Genomic DNA, 22,676 nt, shown 5'->3' on the forward strand with positions numbered 1-22,676 from the left:
CTGAATATGAAGGCATTTTAGGAGTCGACTCTGGCAAATCCGAATTCATGAGGAGCACTAGTGTTCAGTTTTCAACTAACCCTTGAAAGGTCAAGGTTATTTCTGAGCGGTGGGTGTGAATGTGGGAGTAACTCTAACACCATGGTAATACATTTGTGTATTACCGGCATTTTCTTACTAACTGGTTATGGTTGAAAAATTGCGGTAGAAAAATACCAGATCGTAACAAATTTATTGCCATGGTGGAAGAATTACACATTTATGGTACCGTGTGGTAATGCCTGTTATATGATTATTTATACATTGTGTACATTTAAATAATAATTAGGAAGATGAAGCAAGGATTTAAAATCTACAGATGTCTCCAAATCGTGGAAATACTCATGAATGACTTCGGAAAGTTCCGAATCATGCCGAGCACTTTGGTCGTCGCCCCAATAACTCAAATTCTTGCATTGCTGACAATCGTTAAATTTCATGACCGCATTCCACTTCCGGGATTCTTAATATTTCCCATGGCTTACCTGTTGGCAATGGTTGGACTAACGGTTTTGGAATCGATGTCAGGGTTATTGGTGGTCAGATCGGAATACGCGATCTCTGCATGGAAAATAGAGTCTACTCGGAAATCGGTTCAGGGGAGGCAGCTTCGTTGTCTGCAATCATTGAAAGTCAGATTTCGGAGTAATTTTCTGGACAGATTGACGACACTGGTCTCACATAATTTTTGTCTCGAGCAAACAGTATCTTTGCTAATTATGTTGGATTCAGTTGCGTAATGGAATCTTATAAATAATATACTCACTTTACTGCTGGATTTTTGGATTATGTACACCATGTAATTTTCCTAGAATCCTGGCTAAGACTAATCCTTAATTACAAAAATTAATTCGAATTATTTAATATCAATCCTTAATAACATATGTAAGGTAATCCGACTTATTTGCGATTAGCCCTTAATCTCAAAAAGTAATCCAGATTAATTAGGACTAATCATTGATTGCATGTAAGGTGAATGATTAAATCTGAATTCTTAAACCCGATGGTTCTTTAAAAATGAGGAATATATAATACACTAAGGAGTGATTAATTCCGAAACTAATTTTAATCTAACAATCCCGATCAAAGAAAAATTGGATTACCCAACTCTGCACAATTGTCCCGCAATATAAACACATTCTCGTTGAGCCATTTTATTTCACCTTTTTAATGACATAATGGGCGTTATGGACTTCTATCATGTAATACATGATCTATTATTAGATAAAATCCCAACATCGTCTATGTTGCTAATAAAGGGATCGAAAGGATTGTGCATGATTGATTTTGAACACGAGTCCGGGTTAAGGCCATCACCTGCTATAAAAATAAAGACTATAAAGTATAATGATTAAAATAATAAAGTTCAGACGTACATTGAAAGTTCAGGAAGAAATTACAAAATAGAGTCTAACAACTCAGAACAATTTAGATTGCATGTTGTACATATGCATGTGTCCCAGTAGGCAAAAATACAGCGATTCTGTGCGACTTCGCAGCGAAACTTGAACAACGACTCGTTGCGACTCTCTATCGAATCGAAGTCGAAACAACAGCTACATGACCGCCGACTCTTTGGGAAGGAGCAGCGAATTCTCAGCGAATTTCGCAACGACTTCTCAGCGAATTTCGCAACGACTTCTCGCTACTTCGTAGCGAATTCGAGATGGAGTTTCGTTATGAATTCGAGGTGAATTCGATGCTACCTCAATATATAATTGTCGTTGCACATTATAATTATACGAAAACTTGATTTATTGCAAATTAACAAATATAAATATCAGAAAGATATAATTGTTATTTTTATTGAGTTTCTTCTGTCCCAACGATTGAAATATTTCCGGGGTTCGATGTCGGCTTGGAGGGAGGTTTCCTATAAAAGAATAATGGAGTTAGTAAATCACACTTCTGCTAAATAAAACTCGTTCACCACTTACACTTTCTTTCCGAATCGATCAGCTCCCCGCTTCAAAATTTTCTGGAAGGCTTCATCGACAGACTTCCTGGTAACTGGAACGGCGTTATCATTTTGTGAAAGGCCTTCTGAAAATTCACCATCGCAAAATTATATTTTCTTATCTCGTGCACAATTCCATAGTTCTAAAATGGAACTTACCAAATACAACCTGATTGAGTTCGGGATATTGATTTAAAAATGGAGTCTTCCCACTGCGTCCATGATAACTATGTTGTGATAGCATTTCATCCAAACACAAATATTTTGCCATAAGCTCCAAGCAATCTTCCAAAGTGTTTCCTCCACATTCAGAAAGTAATTTTTTCTACAAGTAATGCAAAAACATTAAATATTTTTAATTTTTGGAGACGTAATAATGAAAAAAAGATGGTTGAGTATTACCAATGCTATCTTGGGAGCAGGATCCTTCAAGATTTCCTCCAAAGCTTTCAAGCTTTCCTTGCTTTTTAGGGGGAAAAATTGCCTTGGAAAAGAATATGATGGATTCACTGGGGGGTTGCGGTCTCGGTTGCTCAACAAATTCTGGATATTAGTCAGCCTTCGTCCGTGCTCATTTTGAGTTACTTTTATTTGATGAACTTGTACCAAAATTTCCTTCATGATTTCTAAAATATTATGTAAACATAACAATAATTGAATAACGTATAGCAGCCACAAACATACAAAATGTGCAATATTAAATAATACCATTATTGATGAAATTAGGCGAATTGGAATTATTTGTCTCTGTGTTTGCGATGTTTTGTGCGTATTCCTGTCCCTCTGGCGATACCAATATTAAGCTGCCACCAAATTCAGGTGGAAGAACGAAAGTCGTCTCCCCATTTTCATTTCCTGATTCCAAAGAAGAAACTATTTCAGTACGATGAGTCGTTACTTGTGGGGGTACGGGTAGGGTTGAAGAAAAGGTAGTCGACGACATTTTACTTCTAGTTCCGGTCTGTATTTCAGAATCGCTTAACTTGTTGCCGGTTATTGCCTTTGGAAGTTGTTCAGCAGCTGCATTGTAGGATGCTGAAACGTATTTAATGTTTATAAATGATATAATTATGAGAATTCGACTAATATAAATTAAGAAAGATGCATTTTCGGCCCACTTACCAAAGTATTTTAGTATCGTGATTTCATATGTGGCCCAATGGGGTAATGGCACACCGCCTTTCTTTTTTATTTTCTTAACCCCTTTCTCTCCTGATGGTGGAAATTGGCAATGCGTTGCCTGGTCGTTAATCCAATTTATTGGAACAATTTCTACTGTGTTGTCAGATGGGAAGTGGACAATGGCATGGGTTGAATTTGATTGATCCATTTTCAGTCCTCCGAATGAATTAGTGGGAACAGCACAAATTTCTCACTTTTACTGAGGGGAACACAAACACATTTATGAGACACCTCGGACATAGGGATTAAAAGTTCGGTAGTGTCAACCTTCTTTAAGTTCACTCTGAAAACTAAACCGTGTTTAGAGTCGCAAGGATATTGAAAATAATTTTTTGGAGCGGAAACGATATTTCCGGCGAGAAAAACTTTATCCACTTCAGTCACAATTTTGCTAATAAGTAAGATTTGTTCACTTTTAAGAAGTACAATATTATTTGGGAACTTTACAGAAATTTTGGTATTTTTAAATGTAATTTCTTTCGACTGTTGGGATGTGTTAGAAGTAATGTTTTTTGAATTATCAGAGAGCTCGAGGGTACAACTTTGTTCAGTCAGCCTCCTATGAATTTGTTGGAGAGGAAATTTTGCACTTTTAATTAATCTTTTAATTTTCCCCAGGTAATTCTCAAAACGAAAAGCGCTAAATTCATCTAATGATCCGTGATGTTTGACATCTGCCGCCAAATGAATTAATCCGTGGACATTGTAAGACACGTTTTCCCGTCCGTACAGCTCCTTAAAGTTTTCCACAAAAAAGGTCAAGAGGTTGCCAGCATAATCAATATTTGATTCTGTTTGGTGTGGTTTTAAAAGAATTCTAATTGCTACAGACAATACTAGAAAATTGTGGTAGAATTTTGCTGGTAAAATGTCCCTCAAAACTACAGGGCCTGTGTACAGAAGAAACGTTCTCAATTCCGACGCTTTATACCTATCGCGTTCCTTCAATGTTCTTGGCTTACGAGCAAACTCCTTTGTTAATTTAATACTTTCCAATCTGCTCGAGATTTGTTCAGTTTCTGCATGTCGTAACCTGTATGGTGCCCTTGGGCCGTCTGTCCATAATTTTAATAATTTTTTAGTGACGCCTAAGCATACAAGATGCATGTACTCAAAAACGAAATCATTGACCATGTCAATAGGCAGTTCAAGTAAAGGTGAAGGTGCATGATGATGACGGCTTTGGGATTGTTGGCGAAAAAATTCATTTGTTCTCAGAACTACATTTGTTTTGGTAAACACTACGCGATGATTTACGTAACTTCCCTTAGTCTCACATTTGCCACACCCATAATACCCCGTGTGATTTTTAATTGCAGTCACAAAAGAACGGGCAGGTGCATCACAAACAAAATTCTTGATTTTGATCTTGTATTTCTTCCCGTTGTGATTTAAACCTTCTACACATAGTTGGTTAAGTTCAAGTATAAAATCATGAAGATATTCTTCTAAATTGGATGGTTTTTCGTCACCACAAAAAATGGCAGCAGCAAAAACGTAATTTGTATTAAAGGGTGATACTAATATTGGCCAAAATTGCTTACTACAACTTTTAAATAATGGAATTCCGTCTATATTAATTTGCAAATTAACTTCAGCTACGAGAGGATTGCAATCCAAAAATTTAATTAATCCTGCACTTACACCGAAATATGAAAATTCACCTTTCCCCACAGGAATAGTATTTGTAACTTTGGGTGTCTCTAGCAATGTCCTTGCATCCTTAGGAAAATTTTTAAAACACTCATGAGATTTTAAAATTTCTAATAATTCCGAAGTAGCGTTTCTAGTAATGTTATTACTTACAACCCACTTCCTGATTTCTAATAAATAATTTTTGTCCTCGATTGGAATGCAGGGTGTAAAGTCACTTAAATTGTTATCTGGAGAGCTGACGTTTTCAAAAATTTGAATGGACTGATTCGGTGAACCGGCGCCCAATAATTCCAAATCACTCGTCACTTCACTATCTTGTCCTAATTCTGAATTAATATGTACTTGCACGTTACATGGATTATTAATTTCTTCACTTCCAGTTTGCAGGCTTTTAAAGAAATTATTAATTTTGTTAGAAATTATTCGTCGTTGAGATCTTTTACTCAGCAGATGCTCAGGGCGATGATCACGTGTGCTCATAATGAAGGTTGAAACCAGACTACCACATATAATTATGCTGTGGCAGGAGGCGGAGAGAAGTCGGTGCGAATTCGCTCAGAAGTCGCAGCTGAAATACTTGGTTCGATTTTTGCTCGGAATTCTCTGAGAATTCGCTACGAATTCGACGAGCTTATTCTCTACTCGAAGGAGCAACGAGTTTACTTCTACGACTTCGTAGCGAAATTTCGTATGTATTTCGGTGTTGCATCTTTCGCTACGAAGTCGTACAGAATTCTACGTGGAGTCGGCGTCGAAGTCGAAGCGACTTTTCTCTGCAGCGAAGTCGCCCTAAATTCGCTGGTATCGCTGCGAACTCACAAGGGACACTCACGACCTGTCGTTTTAGTCCAGGGTACCCACTATGTTTTTTAGAATCTACTAGGACCCCTGATAAAGGATTCATTCATATTTCCGTGTAAAACTCATATTTGGCGCCATGGCGTGGCGCCAAACTTAAAAATTTGCATTTTCGACCAATTTCAAACCCCCATAACTTTTGCAGTTTATGTCGGATTTTTAAAATTGTATGCTTAAAATGATCAGAAAAGTCGAAATTTTAGAGAAAAAAATAAAAATCAAAAAGTTTTAATTTTTGAGATATTTTTAGCATTTTTTCGACGAACCCGAAATTTCGAAATTTTGCGAAAAGTTAAAAACGATAATTTTGAAAAAAATTTCATAGAATACGAAAGTTGAACTCCTTGTCATGATTTTTGCAAACAATTTTGAAAATCCGTCCAGGATTTCAAAAGTTATGGCAGTTTTAAAATGAAAAATACGAGCACGTGATGGTCGAGGTTGCATGCTGACCATAATACCATGGGAAACGTATTCAATAGTACTCTACACGAATCCGAGTTGGATCCGGTATTTTAATACTCTGCTCGAATCCGTATATGTATTTGTATTTTATGATTCGCCCTTCTCGAATTTGGGATTTTTTTACTGGATTCCAGCAAATCCGGATTGATAATGAGCACTAGTATTCACTGTTCTATGAATTGATTAAAAGGTCATAACGTAGGGGTGAGTGTGGATGTATTTAAGTATCAGTGACGATATCACCATGGGAATGCATTAATGCATTACCGGCATTTAATAACTTGTTATTAGGCTGATTATTCTGTCCACAGCAGCACTTATCAGGTGGTAACAAATTTACTACCATGGTGATACGGTCACAAATTTATAATCACCGCGCAGTAATGGTGTTATCAGATTATTTGTAGGGCTTACAGGTTTTATAAATCCACTTACTTACCCTCACTAAATAATACCTTTGTAGGAAGATGAAGGAAGGATACCAGGTCTTCAGGTGTCTACAAATCCTGGAAATCCTCATGAATGACTTTGGAAAGTTTCGAATCATGCCGAGCACTTTGGTTGTCGCCCCAATAACGCAAATCCTTGCATTACTGACAATAATTAAGTTTCATGACCGCATGTCATTCCCGGGTTTCTTGATATTTCCCTTGGCTTACCTGGTAGTAATGGTGGGACTCACAGTTTTGGAGTCGATGGCAGGATTTTTGGTGGTTAGATCGGAACTCGCCATAACTGGGTGGAAAATTCATGCAAGTCGGAGATCACTCGAGAGGAGGCAACTTCGTTGTCTGCAGTCATTAAAGGTCCAATTTCGGAATAATTTTCTGGACAGGTTAACGACATTAATTTCACATAATTTTTGTCTCGAGCAAACAGTATCCTTGCTCATTATGTTGGATTCAGTTGCCTAATGAAAGCTGAGAAATAATGTCGTCACTTTGCTGTTTGGAATTACATTACACTCAAAATAATCTGGTATCAATCCAGCGCGGTGAAGTCACATATAGACACCGCACGGTGTTAATTGCCCGCATTAACACCGCGTGGTGTCTATATGTGACAACACCGCACTGGATTGACACCAGGTTATTTTGAGTGTATGTAATTATCTTATTTCGGGCTAAAAGTAATCCTTAATCATAAACATTAAATCGGCCGGGATTATTTAAGATTAATCCTTAATCACAAAAATTATTCAAAATCAGGCCCTTAATCACAAGACTAATCCAGATTCTTTAATATTGATCCTTGGTCGTCCTAATTAATTAGGACTAACCATTAATAACAAAAAGTAATCAGGATGATCTAATCAAAACTTTCTCACTCGCAATTAATATACTAATCTCAATCAAACAAGGCGACAGAAAGTATTTAATCCTTAATCCCTAACCCAGGAAGAAAGCCGTGTTTCATTACCTAGCAGCACTGTACAATGTGATAGGAATGTTTTGGAGTGGGTTAGGTTGTAATTGATTTGACACTTTTACAGGTTGAACCGATAACACGTGAACGCGGTCACTCTTGAATTGCTCCAAAACGGATTGGAGTTTCGGTTCCAAATTTTTGGATGTGGATGGGGGTGGGGGTAGGGGTGGTTTTATAAATGCCGACCTCGCCATGGTCAAATCAGTGTACAAAAGTTGAAATCGTCGATGCCGACTTGTAGCTCGAGAAAAGGGCTTTCACATAAAAAATGTTCTGGACCTCCACTCCAAGCCGTTCAACCAGTAATTGAAGGTCATCCGGGTTCACGTGTTTGCGGTTTAACCTCTGTAGCAACTCTTGACTCAAGAGTCTTGAGTTTGCAAATACTATACTTTTTCAATCATAAATACAGACAATCATAATTTTTTAATTCGACTGTTCGCTAAAATATCTAGTAAAAAAAATTCACTACAATGCAGCATAAATAAATATAACATATATAACAGCGGGAGAGGCCGACCTCTCCCGCTGGCAACCCGATGGTCGTGCGCTCGTCACAAATATCGTCACAACTTGACGAAAAGTGAATTTTACACGGAAATTCCTTCAGTTTGTTTAATAAACCATGTACTGTGGTCATTTTGGTATAGGTGTCGACCCTTAACTCGTTGGACACCTCGGTATGTTCCCTTGTAAGGTTAGCTGCTTCCGGTTAGTAGACTAGTGGTGCCTCCTGATCGTCTGGCACATTGCTATCGTCATCTAACAAGAGTGGACCACCACTGTTCTGCATAATCTCTTTGACGAAGCAATACACAACATAAATTAAGTAAAATTGAAGCCCAATTCCCAAAATTGCACCGGTTATGGTGGAATATGTTTGTCGAAAAAGCACAACGAGTATAGATTGTGATACGACGTGGAAAATGATTTGACACACGATCCAGGCTACACACAAGGTTGTGTTTCTCTGCAGAAATAATTGAAAGAATTAATATTACGCCCGTTTTGCCTGGCGACACTCTTAGAAATTGAGTATGAAAGTAATAACAAGCCGTATTCATGTCCATCCGTGGTGGTATTGATAGATAAATAAGTAATAGCGTGTATTTAGAAATATTCCTAGTTCGGTATTAAAGTCTTAAAATATCGGGAGCAGACTGGGTATAAATTTGTTACCAAGTTGGAACAGCATTAATAATGAGAAAGCTATACCTACCTGCGTGGCTAGACTAGATTTGTTGAAATGTGCTGTTTTTTGTCTTAAATTACTTAATAGCTTACTGTATGATGAATTTTGTAGCACGCATAACTATAATTGTTTGTATTACTTTTAATTTTCTTCGGTTTTCACATACGTGTGCAGACACAGTCTTTTAGTCCTGTTCATTTGTAAATATGTGTTGGTGTAAATGTCATTACAGCTATCAACCTTATTGTGCTGATGACAACAACGGACAACAAGTGCACCTCCACTAACCTGAAAAGTAATTGTGGACTAATTATAAAAAATAATATTCGTTCTCAAAGATAATATGGGCATTCAATTCGAAAAGTTAGCAGCGTTCGGAAAAAATAGAAAGTTCGCAAATTAATTTGGGTTGCCAATTCATCTCCAGGGTAGTATTTAGTTCGCAAATCTGTTTTCAAAATTACGTGGCGATGCAAACTTGCGAACTCGTAATGAATACGCTTCATATATCCTGAAATCGTAACGAATACCCTGAAGTCACCTTTTTGAAACATGAATGCACCTTTAATTCTGTATTAAGTAAACTGTATCAAATAAATTCACAGTATCGTTAACTCGGTAAAGAGTAAAATCTACTCTCCATTTAATATATCTAATTCCTCTTAACACAAAATTGAGACTATATTTGTTTCTGAAAAGGGAAAGTATATCTTTTATGCAGTGTGGGTAAAATTTATGAGGAAATAATTTTACCATTTCATAAATCGCAATGGATTTCACGCCAGTTTGAAGCGAACATCAGCAAGGATTTACTTCCATTATTGAATGTAGTGAGTTGTCGATATTTTTATATGTATATAGGACAGGATCATGATTTTACCTTCTAAATTTAAAATGAAAAAATATTTATTTGCATATTAAGTATAATAAATAATGATTGACTTACTGCATCATGTGAAATGTAGTAAACTAAATTTCGACTGAATTATTTACCTGGTTTGCTTTGTAATATTTGTACCAGGCAGGACGATGAGGTGGAGGAGATAATACTATTCGTCTTTAGCATTCGATTTGTAATTTATGTATTATGGCATGCATTTTTTATCTTATCTGACTTTGACAACCGGTCTACTTTTTTTGAACAGATTATCAAATTAAGCGACATCCTGGACAACAATTAATAAGGTCGCAATAAGGTGATAACTTTGGAAAAATACTCACTGCATAACTTAATATAAATACTTAATTGTTCAGAAGCACTATTTATACATATGTACCAAGTGACGAAGTTCCGTTTAATTCAATTAATACGGGCTCATAATTTATAACGGAAAAATGTTAAGGTCAAAGTTATGGACTTATTTACACGTATGCATATTCATTTGCATATTAATACGTACAGTCTTAAGAATTTCTCATTTTCCTATTTACCGATTTATGTAAATACATGCATACCCCATCGATTTTGCACAATATTACCAGTCAATTGAGTAGAATAGATAAGGGAACCACCCGTAAAATTTGGATACTACATGCATACATGCGCGCATTATGTATGTATGTATGCTTTCCTTAGTATACACATACATAATCTGTATACTACAAATATGTACATAGATATTTTTAACTATACCTTTTTGTACCATTTAATTCCAATTATACCGAAATGAAAAGGAAACAGGGTGGCAATTCGTCCAGTATTATTTTTACACTTTAACCCAAATAGGATTCTCTGAAGAGAGGAAAATTACAAAGGACCTCTAAAGCTTAGACATCGATTTGAAATATGTAGCCATTCCCTAAAAAAATATACCTTAAGAATGAGTTAACCCTTTGTTTAACACAACAATTGGGCTGCATTTTTATAAATATGCATGTATTCTAAATCCACGCTGGATTGAACTGAAGGATTGAACTTTTACAGATATTGAGAATTCCGATAAACTACGCTACTGTCAGTCTCGGAAGTATGTATTTTACTTATGCTGATGGGAAAATTTGAGACTGGCAGTGGCGTAGTTTCTCAGAATTCTAAATTTCTGTAAAAATTCAATCCTGCAGTTCAGTCCAACGTGGATTTAGAGTAGGTGTATGGTACCAAAATATTAAGTACATATACCTGACTTAACGAAGTCCTCATTTGAGAAAAAACGAAGACCTTCCAATTCTTAGGAAAGGATTATCCTTAATTAAACGATCGTTCCGTAAAACTGTCCACTAAAAAATACCTAAATGTTCCACAGACAGGATTTTGTTTTCGCACGCATGTATAAAACCCCTGCGCTTTCAGAATCTCCCTCCACTCGTAAATTAACCAGCTTCGGGGACCCCTCTAATCAAGAATTTGGCTATTCTCACTAAAGAAAAACCTGACACAATGGAAACTGTACCTCATTCTGTCATCCGAAGGGTGGTCAACGTCTTCTTCCTTACTTGCTTCGTATTCCACATGATTTTATCCATCGGACCAGTAGGTGAGTTGTACATGCAGTTAACTACCAGTGGCCTCGGAAGCGTGCCAATGTCCCCACGTTTTGTCCAAAGTTTTGCAACTTTTTGAATTTATTAGTATGTAAGTTAATGAAAAAATTGCGTATTACAGGGTCGCAGAGCGAGGGGCAAGAATGCAAAGGCATTATCGTAAATGTTACTATTCCTAATAGTAAATGTGAAACGGTTTGTGATGGAGCCCTTCCCCAGTTTTTTTTCGGGATATGCGACGCAGGACTGAAATGCTGCTTTAAATTGAACCTCGGAAACGGGACCACTCATACATAAGTAAATGTTATGTACATACGTACTACATTTGGTTCCAGGTTTATAATTTGTTAAATAATAAATGTAATTAATATAAAATAACTTGTTAACCAACACTAAATTTTTACTGAAATTAATATTTTGTGCTTACCGTAAATACTCTATTTATAGCCGGGGCTAAAATCCAAAACTGAGGGTCGCAGACCCGGCTAAAATTAGAGACCCGGCTAAATTTTGTTCCGCCCAAAATTTTAGATGTTACAAGATAATGCTGACTCAATTTGAGTTTTCGTATTTAGAAAGATATGCCATAAGCAACCCATTCACTTTAAATCTACATCTGTAAAGGAGGTTTAGCAGTTTTTTTTTAATTTTCTGTCATGATTATATCCATTATTAACTTGAAATTAATACCCAAAAATTAGTAGGCAACTTATTTGTTGATTGGCATAATGTGCAACATTTTTCATGAATCGGCTATGAACGAGGACACGGCGGACAAGACAGGCCATAATTAGAGACCCGGCTATAATTGGGGACCCGGCTATAATTAGAGACCCGGCTAAAATTTTGAAATCTTGGTCTCGAGACCCGGCTATATTTGGAGACCGGCTATAATTAGAATAGGGCTATAAATAGAGGTTTTACGGTAGTTCTAATTATTTTCCTTCTAAGGAAAATAAATTATTGTGGAACAATGTCCTGAGTATATGCGCAAATAATTATGCGCAGAACAGATGTGTAATTTTCATACAAATTCCGCCTCACGTCTTATCCATGATAAATGGTAAAAGGAATTAAAGATCTTACCTTTGCATAGATTCAAATTCATTTCTCTGTATGCATGTTTGTGATAGAGCAGTAATTTTAATTTAAGGGAGAATTCTCGGACGACATGATTGAAGGAAGAAAATTGATTTATTTTCGAGCTTTCGACACAGCACTCGTGTCATCATCAGGGATAAAATTATTTTGAAATCAAAACATGACAGTAATTTTATTTTAATGTAGGGGATTATTTTAGACTTACGGTTCCTCGAAAAAGCACAGGAGTAGACATGATTTAACTTTAAGTTTTCACCATTCTGGCAAAAATTTAGCGAAGACTGATTGCACAATAAACAAGTTTCCATGCTTTATACATACATATTATTCTAATTCGATAAGTATATCGTTTTAGCAAAATATGGATTTAAATGCGAAATAATGACTATTTGACCTTCTAAATTAGATTAACAGATTAGGCGACATCCTGAACGAATCGGGCAGCACGCAATACGGTGATAACTTTGGAAAAATACTCCGTGCAAAACCTAATAGAAATATTTAATTATTCTGAAGCACTCTACCTAGTGACAAAATTCCGTCTCAGGGCTGTTAACACAAGCTCACAGTAAAGACAAAAAATATTAAAGTCAAGGTTATATATTGATTTACAGGTAGGAATGCATAATAATTTACACGATAAGTACGTATTTACAGTCTTAAAAATTTCTCATTTCCTTATTGATCTATTTATATATTTAATCTATAGATTATACAAAAAATTATCAATAATCCATCAATTGAGTAGAATGGATAGGCGATTTACTAGATTTTAATTTTAATTTTGGAACAAGCAATTGATTACTGTGTTTGCTCTTCATCCAAAACATACCCCTTCAACAATTTGTTTGCATAATATTTACCGGTCGTGTCATAAATATGCCTCTACTGCAAAAATGCAGTTCTGTGTCGCATATGTATGTATTTAAACAGTTCTCATCTGTTCCGTGGGGATAAGTATTTGAGTTTCCAATAAAAGTTATACGTGTATGACTGTATCAATAGTAAAGTAGGGTTGGGAGATCATATTCGGATCAATCTGAGCTGTTGACCGAGTTACCAGATCAGTATTTGAAATACTGCTCGAAAGCTGCATGGCGAAAAATAATTTTAATTCGGTAAATGATGGTCTAGACTTCGGATTTATAACCCAGCATTTGCATAGTTCCTCGTAACTGCAAACGTAGATGGATAAATTTTAGTTGAAGGCATATGTCTAACAATGAGACTTATTACATTTCATTTGTCATTAGGGCTGGTTTGTCAGGCTTAATTTCTCCATTTTTTAATCGTAGAATAAAAGCAGTCGGACAGATCTCTCCCGGATAAGGACACGCTCCTAAGGAAAAGTATTCCCAAACGGTCAGAGCAAATGACCACACGTCAGACTGTGTTGAATACTCTGAATCTACCAATGATTCGATCGCCATCCATTTCCATGGTGAGGGTTCCTGGACAGAAAAATTGTCATAATTTTATTAAGAATTATGTATGAAATCGTTAAAAGCTTACGTTTTCATGTTTCGTGAAAGTGGTGTAACGGTACAGCTGTCGAGATAACCCAAAATCCGCAACTTTGGCTGTTCTCATTAAATTGAGTAAAACGTTTTTCGACGAAATATCTCCATGTATGACCTGTTATATTGACTGAATGTAGATCGGCGTATATATTTACATACATAAGCCCATTTAAAATTCTTGAACACATACATGTTTACCGGCAATATATTCCATGCCATTCGCAGTTTCAAATGCCCATCTCATTAAATCTTGAATGGTAATGGTTTCTGGGCTTTCCCATGAAATATAATCCCTGCGTAACTCAAACACAAATACGGATTACTTTATAAATAAAATAATATTTTACAAGAATCTTGTACCGGTTTATAAGGTCGCATGCTTCATTGTTTATGAATGCTTCACGATTTTCTCTCAAATACGACTGGATGCTCCCATACGCACAGTATTCCATGACGACGTATAATTTCCCTAAATAATCACAATTCATGAAATTTTCAACTTCATCACGAACATTCTGATATCAACATACTTCGCTTCACTTCCGACGTACAAGCACCCACCAAGTTTACTATATTTTCATGACTTCCTATAAAATTTAGGACTTGCAATTCTCGAAGTAGGGATTTAAGAAATGTGACGTCTGGAGAGGGTAGAACTGTCTTTACGGCAACTATTTGACTCGACACAGAATCCACGTGACGTCTTGTTAGTGATGCCTTGTATACAATTCCAAAAGCGCCGCTGCCGAGCGGACGGTTCGTGTCAAGGGCCAGGTCATTGAACGAGATTTCAAACATTTTATTGTAACGTTGGTCTAAAATGTGGATAAATAATACTTTACTTTTTATACATAGATAGTTCGTATTATTTTTAAGCAAGCAATTACATACGTCTATCAGCCTGACTTTCGCTAAAAAAATTATCCAAATCCTCGTCCGATAAGACACGAAGTGCTGGATCGATGGATCCATTCCGCTTAATTTCGAGACTAAACGAAATAATTGTCCAGAAGAAGTATAGCTTGTAAATTGCTAGTAAGAGGCAAGTAACGAATGAAAGGCTGCTGTAGAAAAATCCGTAACTCGCGTTAATGATGAAACAGCAGAGCCAAACCAGATACAAGAATCCGGACTGGAACAGCCACCATTTTAAAGCTTTCCTATCTCTCTGTAAATAGTTTTACTCATACATATTTTTGATAATACTGTGCTCACAATAGTAAAAACAAGATAGAAATGCATACCTTAGAAGCGATCACCAACAATCGAATTGCCAGGCCAATTGAAACAAGTCTGTAGAAATAGCAGAAGATCCAACTTAACATGTAACCTGCTCAACAATAAATTTAGTAAAATATCAATTTAAACTAAAATTATGCTATATAAGAAATTTCACATAAAATGCTAAATATTTATTAAGTACCACAAAACTCTGTGACATTAGCGTCCTTGGTACTCCAAACTTTGTCCAGCTGCCTAGCATAGTCGACACTGGACATAATTATCATTACAAGGCTGACTCCCTGAAAATTACGAAACAATCTTGACTACCCCAAATTTATACTAATTTTAAAATATATGCCTACCACTTCAACCACTGCTGCAGCTTTCACAGCCCCGTGAAGAAATAGTCCCATGCAAGGCTGTAGTATCAAATTTTTGTAATTAAGCCCCATAACTTAGATGGTGATTCGTGAATCACCATCACACAATCAATGGCTCATCGATGAAAGAGTTAGTGTGGTTATATGGAAAATCACTTAGATAATAATAATCATTAACGTCACGTTCTGCGTATTTTGATTAAATTATTCAGTATATTTGTTTGGTTTGTGTGTTGGATAGCGCGTAAAATAAATATAATAATCAATCCTCAAAAACACCGAGCAAACATCAAATAAAGAATGGCGACATGTTTTTAGTAAAATATTCCAAATTGTTGGAAATATGTACCTGTGATAATATTGTTCAAGTCCAGTGATTATCATACCTCGTAAAGTTAAACATGCAATGGAATGTTGTGATTAAGAGTAGTTGCGACTCAACAAATCCGTGCATGGCATGAATATGACGTCGAATTTGCAGTAATATTTGCAGTACTGTGCTTAGTCATACTTTTGTATATGTTAAAGATGTGTATGCATACATACGAAAATGATTAAAACCTTCAGCATTTATAAAATGCAGATCCAATTCAAAGATGAATACAATCAGTAAAAATAACAAAATTAGTTTTTATGCGGCAACAAAAAATAAAACATTTAACACACATCTGCGTACAGGTATCAAACGGCAAATAACGATAGTAACTAAACAATTTGGTACTATGTATTTTGCTGCGAAATTAATTCTGGAAAAAACTATTGCGAAATACGACGGAATAAAAAAGGCGGCCACGCAGGTATATGCAAAACATGAGGATATTTACTGTATCGCTATAGTTTTGCACGCATAACTTCGTTTATATACGTTTTGGTCTCTCTACTTATCTGGCTTAACTGATAAGGCGTGATTTTGAACTATAAAGGAATTAAGCTCAGCATGATAAACGTCGGTACATATGACACCGGTAAATGTAAGCTGGTAGCAATGCCCAGAAAATCCAAGCGTCCAGTTCCTTCCCTACGAATATTATGTATCTATTTCGAACCATTAAAATTTTATTGTATGCGGATATTTGATGAAGTAAATGCGCAAAAATACTTTAGTCTAATATATACCAGTGAATCTGTTTTATTTACCTAGAACTAAGAATAGGAATTATTCCACTCAATAAATAAATCTATATTATAAGCTGGAAATGTTTGTCTGCAAGGGAAGTGAAAGTAATTTTCCGTGACGAAAACGGAAGTGTAGAGAGTTTCACTTCCCTTGCTAACAGATTTTTCAGCTAATAATATACATACAATAAACAAAAATTCGGTGGAATTATACAAAATCCCACTCAATTTTTATGAAAATCAAAGCCCTAAGCCCATCGCCCGGTGGGAGACGGGCTTATACGCTAGTACACAATAAATCAATTTCCGAAACAAATTCCGTTGCACGTTTTTGAGTTTATTTTTCACCATTCTTTGGCATTTTGGCACCATATCATACTGACTAGACTTTTTTCTACATTTGCAAGGGTTCGGTTGGCGATTTTAATTTAACCCTGGTTAGATTGAAATCAAAACTGTTTAGATACCTTACTTGCAGGTACAGTCACCCTAAGGTTTGATAGACTTATGAATCTTGTAGGTGTGGCGTGTTGCTATCGTTATCCAACAGGAGGGGGAAGTGACGCTGGTTAATCTTATTGATGAAGCAGAACACCGCATAAACGAAGTAGAGTTGAAGACAAATTTTCAAAACGGCACCGATTATGGTGGAATCAGTGTTTCTGCTGTTAAAAAACACCTGCACAAAATTAGTGCATAAAAATGTTTTTATGCGTTTAATAACACCCACCAAAAATCCGGAAAAGTGCACAAAATGCACAAAAATGCACAAAAATAATTTAGCTGATTACCATGCAGCAACGCTGAATATTTAAGATAATGGACGAATGCTAAGCTATTTTACGATGTTTTTCAACAATATTAGCACTGTAAAACAATTTTCTAATATTTGGAATTTAAAAATACTTTTCGTAATTTCCGACTTGATAAAATTTTGATTGTTAGAAAATGACAATGCTCAATTATTGTTGAGCGTATATAAAAGTGAAATGTGAAATTAGCGGCATTCTGCCTCGATATTTATTTTTATGCATTTTTGTGCATTTTTGTGCATTTTATGCATTTTTGTGCATTTTATGCACTATGCATGCACAAAAATAATTTTGTGCGCACAAAAAGAAACACTGGGTGGAATATGTTTGTTGAACAAAGAAAACGAATGCGGTTTGAGACACGATCCCGACAATGATTTGACACACGATCCAGGTTATACACAAGATCTTGCTCCGCTGTGAAAAAATGATAAACATTAACTTGATTGCTATTTTGTGTGGGGGAACACTCTATGGTAAAAATAACTACAGATTTTATTTATCTTTTATACAGGGCGGTGGGAAACTATTTGAGAAAATATTCAGCATCGTTAGTATTCTTCGTATCGTAAAATAAGTCGCTACGGCGACGAGACTTTGTACGCGTGGTAAGATTTTGTCGTTAAAAATCCTGTTACGATTTTTAGGAAGCTTGATCTCTTTTTTATCCTTCAGAAACTATTTTACGATACTAAGGATACTAAGAACTAATGAATACCCTCATTACAAACTTACATTCACCGCACCGAACCAGAGTAACATGCCAAGAAAGAAGTTTAACAACCCATACGCAAATCCCAACCAGGAATAGGCAATTATCACAGCATTGAAAGGGTCATTGTAAGTACGATCCTGGCTGAAAATTATCAAAATTGTGGTGCTGATGAGGACAATGGCACCTCCAGTAACCTGAAAAATTAGTGTGAAATAATTTTTAAAAAACATAGACAAAGCGATGAGGAAATTATTTTACCATTTCATAGATCGCAATCCATTTCACTCCAGTCGGAAGAGAACAGCAGCAAGGATTTATTTCCATAATTGAACGATTTCTGTATTGAGAGAGAAGGTTAAAGGTGTTTTTGTTGGACAGGATCTTAATTTTAATTCCTATCATAATGATTGAATTATTGCATCGTAGCCGATCAGCTTTGTGAAAAATAAAGCATTCCGAATTAAGTATTATTTCAGTAAACTAAACTAAAACCTGATTAAACTTTGCTCTATCAAATTTACTTAGGTAATTTATAATTCAGAGTGCATTTACATTTCAATAAGTAACATTATTTTGAGTGCATAGCTAGTATCCTTTGTTCATTCATAAATGATTACATAAATATTATTGATAATTTTAAAAATAAAATCAATTATCAGCCAAATCATAGTATGAATTAATGATCATAATATTAATTTTAACTTCTATTAACTTGCTTAATTGATTTTGTAACTTGACAGCTTTATTGAAATTCTAGGGATTCGTTTTTTATAGTTGTGAGTATAATTTAAAAATTCGTGTTATTAGTTGACCTCAATTTTCTTAAATTTATGCAGTTCCTAAATAGCTCCCATAAAACTGTGAAGAGTAAATTAATTTTAGATTGAATTATTTATGTACCTGGTCTGGTTTGCAAAGTTTCTGTGATGCGGGATATTTCGTGAGATTCGTTAGAGATGATAATAATATAGGCTTTGCTGGCACATATTTATATGCATGCTGGTCCCGGATCTGACCTGGGATGAGTAATTTATTATGCCCTTTTTATCTTATCAAACATTAATTGTCGCGTTTAATATTTATTTTGCAAGTAGATTAAACAACATCCTGAATGCGCCTGACAACAAGTATGTGGCAAGAGCGTAATTAGTATTAAAATACATATGTACTCACTGAATAACTGAATTTTAAGTACATGGATACCGCTTGGTGTTATTTTGCGATTGGATTTTTAAGAGTGTATGCTAATTAAGTATTTCATTCTGCAAATAAAAAATACGGTCTTATCGAAATATTTATTTACATGTCTGAAAATATAATAATTTGCCTGATAAATATGTACAGTTTTAGGCATTTCTCATTCTTTCATGATAAAACCCGTAAAATAGTTATAACTTAAAGCTAGCTAATTTCATATCGCTAATACTTAACAAGGGTAATTTACACTGTGTAAATAAATAAAATTTTTCAATTTGTAAATATCACTCGGAAAAATATATAGTTTCACAAAATCGTTCCTTGTGTATCCATGGTTACGTGTATTCTTCACACGGACCCCTACCCCCCTTAAGCCGACCAATTTTGCATGACATCCCCCTGACTGCAGCACTGGGTCTGGACACTCCAAATCGGAGGGTACGGCCAGAGGTGGAATTTATTCACAACGAGGCACAAATTGGTGGCGACGTTGTAAACTTGTCCCATATTCGGACCTCCCCTCCACTTCTGGTAATTCCCCCCGTTGCACGTGGCCGTCACCGTGTTGACGTAGTAACCATTCGAGTCGAGACACAGCCCCGTCGCGGCGTCGGTTATGGTAAGGTCGTTATTCCAGTTCCATAACTGATAAGCTCCATTGTTTGGCGTGGAAATGTACACACTTCCGTCCGCGTTGCTATCCAACCGCCAGCCACATCCGTTCGCACAGGTGTTGAAATAGCGTGGACTTGCGCGACATGTCGTGACCAAGAGGAGGACTGCGATGGTCGCGAAATACTGGGGGTGGATCATCTCTGCAAAAATGGAGTACATTTGTTAAGGCAAAATTTAATTGAGGTATTAATTATGCATTTCTTATGAGTTGTAACTTATTAAAAAAATATTTTCCAACTAATCCTAAATCAACCTGGAATTTTGTAAAGCAAAATTTCCACTGGTGTACGAATATTAATGATAAAAAATTAAATTTGCTAATAACCTGAATTCTTCGTGAAGATGGATAATGACTTCTTTGTAAATATAAATGTGTAAAAGACAGGTAAGTCTTCGATTTGCAAGTGTTCTAATTTTTATGAACAACGGACTTCTTTTAGTATTAATCAACTCGCATATGTAAATTGACTAAAAACTGGGGTTTCTTTTTGTTTAAATACTACCAGCACAATCGATTTCTTTCACAAGTCCGGGTTGTTCTCTTTATGTACATGCTTGTAAATACGTACGCCAAAATGTTGCGAAGGAAAATGAAGATTTTGTAAATAAACTGGCATGAATAAATCTCATAAGACGTGATCTCCATTCCATGCAGGAGAACTACATGTCCAAACCCAAATACGTCAAACTCGTCCTCAGTGACGCTAAAGATCGAGGTTACTTATTTAGCTAATTGTTTGATCATTAATTCATTTAAGATATTTATAAATTAAGTACTTGAGCATGACTGGGTCTGGGTGTGATAGATACAGTTACATTATGTACGAGCATACTTGTACGAATATGTAGGCACATACATATCTACACATATGTATGTACGTGTACGCACTTGTCATTAAATGCTGGGTAGATTCACGTCAACGTTATGTATCAGTCTGATAAACATGTATTTATGCTAAACATGTGTATGACTTTGTATTGTGGGGTTATCCAAGTTGTTTGACATTAATTTTTAGTGTAAGCATTAAAACAAATGTGGACAAAATGTTGAACAAATTTTCAGATATACTTTTCCAAAACTAAAAAGTCTCTTCCACTAACAAACATGTACTTTTGCAAGTTTGTATGGCACCCTGATTAGTATTTGTGATTTTGACGTGAAATGCCTTAAAAACTTTTGCACGTATGTAAATATGTACATACATACATATGTATGCATTTCCATCATTCTCGCCACTTTTCTTGTGATGATGACGATTATTTATCACACATGCGATGACTTACTCTGCTTCTGACTGATTATTTCCGGGATTATGTAAGAATTTGTAAACAATTTACGTACGTATTTAGATAACTGATACGCCACAAACGACACAGATTTATTAATAACAACCTCAAATCATTGACGTAATGTACTTAGTTAATAAATAAAGTTAAGCATCTTATTTAAAAAGGGAGGTTTTCTCCTCGAAAAAATCACTCCGGAATAAGCTGCCTCTTTACACAGACAAAGACTAACAAAATTATAAAGCTCTTTAAAAAATCTCTTAAAACTTTAACACGTTTTTTGGCAAATCCTCATAAATATCTGTAAGGAATTTATCCACATAAAAACTCCACATAAAATTTTTTCCTAAATTTTTACTCGATTTTTTTTGCAGAAAATGTCACACCTTGCTCTCCCCACATTTCTCATTTTCGCCGTGACCACCTCCTCTACGATCGCAGACTTTCGTCACTTTTCCATCAAAATAAATTCGAACTCTCGACTAGATTCGAATTCTGCCGGTCAAGTGTACATTAACTCCCCGAACGACGGTCAGTACCAAGTTTGGTCGTGGAATGTGGACCACACCATTCGCAACGTGGCGACCGGGCTTTGCCTCGACTCGCAGGGGTACAGCTCATCAAGCGTTATCACCACGACCTGCAACGCGGCGTCCAGGTCGCAGCAATGGTTCGGCGGACCGAACATGGGCCAATTGTTCAACGCGGCGACGATTTGGTGCCTTCACGTCGACACGAACTATGCGACAAAAGTTGTCACGACTTGCTGTGGCGTTGGTGGGACGGTGTATCAGACGTGGGGACTTTAAATTAAGTTAATGGAATGTGGCAAATTTTGTACAAATTTTTTTCACAATTATATGCGACGAAATTGTTATGATTGTGAGATTATATACATATATATTAATTTATCAAGTAATTATCTAATAATTTATGCAAGGTTAACGAATAAATCTGAAAATAAATTACATTGCTAAATACAACTCTTTAGTGGGTTCTGTTCTGTGTGAGAAACTGGAGATATTTTGCATCAATATGTAGGTGTCAATTTAGAAAACAGACTTGACCCATTTTATCACTATCTCATTTCATTCAACCTTTCCGCATACTTAAACATGAATTACATATATTTATACTTTGTAAAATCAGACGTTTATGTCTAATTTTTAAAAACACGTGCATTTTCGGAAAGTGAGAAAAATTACAATAAAAAGATGCCCAGAAAGCAGAATTTAGCCTCGATTTGTAACCCACTAAATGTGTAACCCAGTCCTTAAATATTTAAATCCACCTTGCGGATGATATACATATTTAATCCATTTTCTTCCAAGAGTGTACCTTAAAAAATAAAATCCGCACAAATTTTGCATTATTGCAACTTATTACAATCC

The 22,676-nt window shown here is 35.8% G+C and overlaps 2 protein-coding genes and 1 long non-coding RNA gene across 4 annotated transcripts; 1 reads left to right on the plus strand and 2 right to left on the minus strand.

The window, feature by feature from the left end:
• Window positions 1-1,817: 1,817 nt before the first annotated feature.
• On the minus strand, window positions 1,818-4,382 carry LOC118439535. 2 transcript variants are annotated; one of them, XM_035860929.1, is made up of 6 exons: window positions 3,119-4,378; window positions 2,705-3,031; window positions 2,399-2,622; window positions 2,156-2,321; window positions 1,977-2,082; window positions 1,818-1,912 (listed from the first exon to the last, which is right to left on the minus strand). In XM_035860929.1, exons 1-6 carry the CDS (start codon window positions 3,324-3,326, stop codon window positions 1,843-1,845), a joined length of 1,101 nt encoding a protein of 366 aa, XP_035716822.1. In that variant the 5' UTR covers window positions 3,327-4,378; the 3' UTR covers window positions 1,818-1,842. The 2 variants fall into 2 exon arrangements, with proteins under 2 accessions (XP_035716822.1, XP_035716821.1); XM_035860928.1 differs by having other exon boundaries at window positions 2,705-4,382.
• Window positions 4,383-12,433: 8,051 nt separating this feature from the next.
• LOC110861178 (platelet-derived growth factor receptor alpha) lies at window positions 12,434-20,626 on the minus strand. The gene is made up of 15 exons (XM_022110290.2): window positions 20,324-20,626; window positions 19,027-20,138; window positions 18,385-18,463; window positions 18,147-18,320; window positions 17,713-17,828; window positions 15,466-17,278; window positions 15,303-15,402; window positions 15,124-15,209; window positions 14,771-15,047; window positions 14,410-14,694; window positions 14,240-14,348; window positions 14,070-14,172; window positions 13,872-13,994; window positions 13,596-13,810; window positions 12,434-13,534 (listed from the first exon to the last, which is right to left on the minus strand). Exons 6-15 carry the CDS (start codon window positions 15,553-15,555, stop codon window positions 13,339-13,341), a joined length of 1,584 nt encoding a protein of 527 aa, XP_021965982.1. The 5' UTR covers window positions 15,556-17,278; window positions 17,713-17,828; window positions 18,147-18,320; window positions 18,385-18,463; window positions 19,027-20,138; window positions 20,324-20,626; the 3' UTR covers window positions 12,434-13,338.
• Window positions 20,627-21,431: 805 nt separating this feature from the next.
• LOC118433009 lies at window positions 21,432-22,263 on the plus strand. The gene is made up of 2 exons (XR_004833136.1): window positions 21,432-21,588; window positions 21,660-22,263. It is a non-coding gene; the product is annotated as an uncharacterized LOC118433009 (long non-coding RNA).
• Window positions 22,264-22,676: the final 413 nt, after the last annotated feature.

This window comes from Folsomia candida, unplaced genomic scaffold (assembly GCF_002217175.1).
Source record: "Folsomia candida strain VU population unplaced genomic scaffold, ASM221717v1 Fcan01_Sc038, whole genome shotgun sequence".
Taxonomy (NCBI): domain Eukaryota; kingdom Metazoa; phylum Arthropoda; class Collembola; order Entomobryomorpha; family Isotomidae; genus Folsomia; species Folsomia candida.